The following is a 3,878-nucleotide window of genomic DNA, read 5'->3' on the forward strand; positions in this document are numbered from 1 at the left end:
AAGTGTGCTTGCTGTTCAACAAAGAATAGTCATACCCGCATTCTCCATGTTCCTACTCGGCACCAGGTTGATGATATCTTCACCAAAGGCCTCCCTATAGTTATTTTTTATGATTTCCGTATCAGTCTAAGCGTCCGTCGACTTCCTGCTTCGACTGCGAAGGTGTGATAGAATCGATATTTATTTTGTATTATTTATAATTATAATTTACCTGTAATTATATCAAATCAGGTCAAATCTCGGGTACTATATATACTCTTTATTTACAACAGTTTTTAAAGCTTAATTAGTTTAGAGACCCATAAGTTTCATGTTATTCTTTTAATTAATAAACGTTTCTTTCGAGTCTCTCCAAAACATCTCCAAAGGCCAATTTGATTAGCTTTTAACTTTTCAATAAATCTTGTATTATTTAAATAAAAAATGTCACTGGTTTTTAATTTGAACTTTTGACCGGGTTTGGGTAGGGAACTTAGTAAATTTGTCAGTAGAAGGCTTTTTCTTTTCACAGTTTGTCTATAGAAAGCTAGCTAGTCGGTCTAAATTTATGACATAAATAGGCATAAAGATCAATACAAATTTTTTTTTAACTTATTATACAAATTATATAGCAAAGTTTGGTGAAGTCCAGGAAAAATGATTCTCCTGGTACATGAGACAAAATAATCCTAGTTTTGATCATGATAGGACTCAATGGGAAACTTGATACACATTAGAATTCACTTCTTTTTCAACATTCCTGTCAAGGTGCTTTCTGATTCGATCTTGATGCTCCTTTGAATATATATTATGAACCAAATCATGTCTCATCTCACACATTCTCTGGTGGAGACTCATCAGAAGGCCTGACAAGGTGCTCTCTAGTTTGATCTTCATCGTCGCCGGTGGTTACCAATTTGGAGGGTTTTTTAGCAGGATACAGCACATAATGTTGAATAATGAAAATAATGTCAAAGGATACAGATACCTGCAATTATGTATTCCATTAAAATAAAAATAAAAAACACAGAATCCATGTTTATAGTTGAAAGCAAAAACAAGGTAGAAACAAAAATCTAACAAGCCCTTACTTCTTGAACTAAAATGGAGTACCATACTTCTAAGATTAAAATAATGATATCGAAGTAAAACAGAATTAGAACAAGCTAAACTTAGTAATGATGCAAAATATTGCATTAGGAGAGTTTTCCATACCAGAGAGAGCAACACTTTTCCTATATTGCCATAGAAGTTGACCCACGAATCTGGAAAGATAGGATTTAAAGATGTCAGTTGAAATATAGAATCAAATGGCAAGAAGACCCATCAAAACGCAGAGACGGGAGTTCATGACAAACAGACCTTGATCTATTGATTGCACCACCATCTGTCCATAGTTTGCTATTCCTCCAGAAAAGTCAAGTAGAATGTTACCAATGCTGAATCCATCAGTACTTTTCCTTAGGAAGTTCATGCTTACCTACATTCATGATAAAAATTATTAAATGAAAAGCAAGAAGCTGGAAATAATGATGTAGAGTTCTCTTTGATTTATTGTTATGATGAACTCAGGGGAAAAACAGCAATCAATTAATGTTACTTCACCAACTATGCCTGTGTTATTTCGTTTTTGAGAAAGAGTTTATTTGGGGACACGAAATTTATGTCTCAAAAAAATTTCATGCCACCAGCGTCATGGAAGTCATAGAAAAATGGTCCTTCAAACCAATACAGCTATACGAAGGGTTCAAACTTTTAGAGGACTCCTGATTCCATTACTAGATAGAAAGAAAGAATCAAAGAATTGGGTGCCACCTTTATTCATTCCATTCAATTTGTATTTCCATAATAATTAATTTGTTTCTGTTTTCTAAGAAAAAGAAAGATATTAAGCTAGAATAGTAGACTACAAGGACTTTGAGAAGAACATGAAAATAGTTTGATATGCATTAGAAGTACAACCAATAAATTAGGTTCTGTAAGGAGTTTATTTTTGTTAAAAAAAATGCTACTCAACAATTATCTGCATAAAAAAAGAAAACAAAAGGAAATTCTAACCTGGGGAATGTACTTTATAGTAGTCATAAGCACTTGAATTGAGCTGCAAAATGATCAATTTAAACAAAATGTTAGAACTGTATATCATATTCACAGGCTATGGCAATCAGATACCCATATTATAGTATGTTGGTTAGGCCTAACTCATCTCTACAAAACTGATCTGTAAGACGATGATTACCCCCATTTACGAACATATTTTCTTACCACATTCTATCCGATGTGAGACTCTTAACAAACTCCCTCACGTCCAATACTATTGAGCTGGGTGCGTGGATATAAATGGTGGGTTGCACGATGGCAGACACCTAGTAGTAGTAGGTGGCTCGACCGATCTTAAACCAGACATTGATACAATTTTATAGTATGTTGGTTGGATCTAACTCATCTATACAAAACCGGCTTGTAACATGATGAATGCCCCTAATTATAAACCTATGATCATGCCACATATTGTCCGATGAAAGATTTTTAACAACCCCATTAACAAGAGAAGGCCATGAGCCTTTGAGGCAGTTTAAGCTTAGCATTACCATTTACAATAAGCAACGATCCAATTCCAAAAAAAAAAGTAATGCATTTAACCACACAAGCACATATAATCAATCACAGAAGCAAAGTTGAAATTTCAAAAAGCCTCAAACAGATGCAATTAACCACACCAGCAGAGACAACATACTTGAAAACGTTGAGAAGCCAAAGCCATGAATGATCAGACAAAGCAACAAAGAAACAAACTGCAGCAGTCAGCCAAACAACCGAGACAATCCCAATCGAAATTTTCGACAATTTCTGACTTCCACGCTACAATAAAAAAACAGTTTCCAAGTTCATAAAAACAGATAATTCAGCCATAAAACTCGCCAAAAAGGAATAAACATCATTTTTACTTCATAGATTGCAATCTGAAACAACGCAATTGCCGTCAGCACAACTGCATGAATCGAAAAAGCAACATCATTTGCAGCCACCGGTATCATCTGAAATAAATAAAATTACACCATTAAAATTAAGAATTTCGAATAAACAGTTTAAATAAATGATTAAAAATAAAAGCGATTAGATTACAAGTTTGTGATTGGTGAATGAAAGTTACCTGATCATAACCGTATTTCTGGAAGTATTGTTTCTGAATAGCGGAGCTAAAGTAGAGAGAAGCATTGTATATGAGATAGGAACTATGTTTGGTTAGGTTTAAGAGAACGAAATCGAAGTTGAGTCCAACGACGCTGAAATTGAAAAATTGAGGGTTTAAATTAATCAAACGGAATGAAAAAGATTGAAGGAGAATAAGAAATTAGAAATAGGAACCTTTTTCTTCGAAAATTTAAGATGACTTGAGGGTAGAAACTGATGGACCATGCAATAAAAGCGAACCAGCCGAGAATTTCGTAAGTTACTTCTAATGAAACTGAATTCCAAGACGCCATTTCTATCTTCAATTTTCTTCTCTCTCTGTGTTACAACGATCACGAGAATAAAAATTAACTGTATTAGTGTGTGGGCCCCGGAAATTGTTCTGAGAATATATTTGTTGTGTGGGAAAAAATAGAAAAGAAGATTGAAAGCTAGAGAGGAAAGTCATTGTTTGTGTAAGAGCAAGAGCAACACGTTATGATGAGTAATTTGTTTGGCTCAACTCTCAAGGAACAACGAATTTGGGATGCTATTCCGGCTATATTCAATCTGTTACTCCCTCCGTTCCTTTATAATTGTCACTTTTGTGAAAAAAATTTGTTTAAGTGTCACATTTCAAAGTTTAACAAAATATTTTTGTTGTTTTGTCAAAATTACTCCTAATCATTATGATAGAGACAGAGAAAAAGTTAAATAAAGTATTA

The 3,878-nt window shown here is 33.8% G+C and overlaps 1 protein-coding gene across 1 annotated transcript; it reads right to left on the reverse strand.

Moving 5' to 3' along the window:
• Positions 1-569: 569 nt before the first annotated feature.
• On the reverse strand, positions 570-3,646 carry LOC131635959 (cystinosin homolog). The gene is made up of 8 exons (XM_058906594.1): positions 3,349-3,646; positions 3,134-3,266; positions 2,928-3,017; positions 2,717-2,841; positions 2,038-2,080; positions 1,342-1,459; positions 1,195-1,244; positions 570-967 (listed from the first exon to the last, which is right to left on the reverse strand). Exons 1-8 carry the CDS (start codon positions 3,465-3,467, stop codon positions 812-814), a joined length of 834 nt encoding a protein of 277 aa, XP_058762577.1. The 5' UTR covers positions 3,468-3,646; the 3' UTR covers positions 570-811.
• Positions 3,647-3,878: the final 232 nt, after the last annotated feature.

The sequence above is a fragment of the Vicia villosa genome, unplaced genomic scaffold, assembly GCF_029867415.1.
Source record: "Vicia villosa cultivar HV-30 ecotype Madison, WI unplaced genomic scaffold, Vvil1.0 ctg.001598F_1_1, whole genome shotgun sequence".
Classification (NCBI taxonomy): Eukaryota; Viridiplantae; Streptophyta; class Magnoliopsida; order Fabales; family Fabaceae; genus Vicia; species Vicia villosa.

Bases quoted from the DNA above. Each gene is read 5' to 3' on its own strand.
- LOC131635959 (XM_058906594.1), bottom strand. From the start codon at position 3,467: ATGGCGTCTTGGAATTCAGTTTCATTAGAAGTAACTTACGAAATTCTC. The intron at 2,081-2,716 runs GTATGTTGTCTC...ATCATTTTGCAG, and splicing joins TGGCTTCTCAACGTTTTCAA to CTCAATTCAAGTGCTTATGA. The intron at 1,460-2,037 runs GTTAGAATTTCC...TCATGAATGTAG, and splicing joins CTATAAAGTACATTCCCCAG to GTAAGCATGAACTTCCTAAG.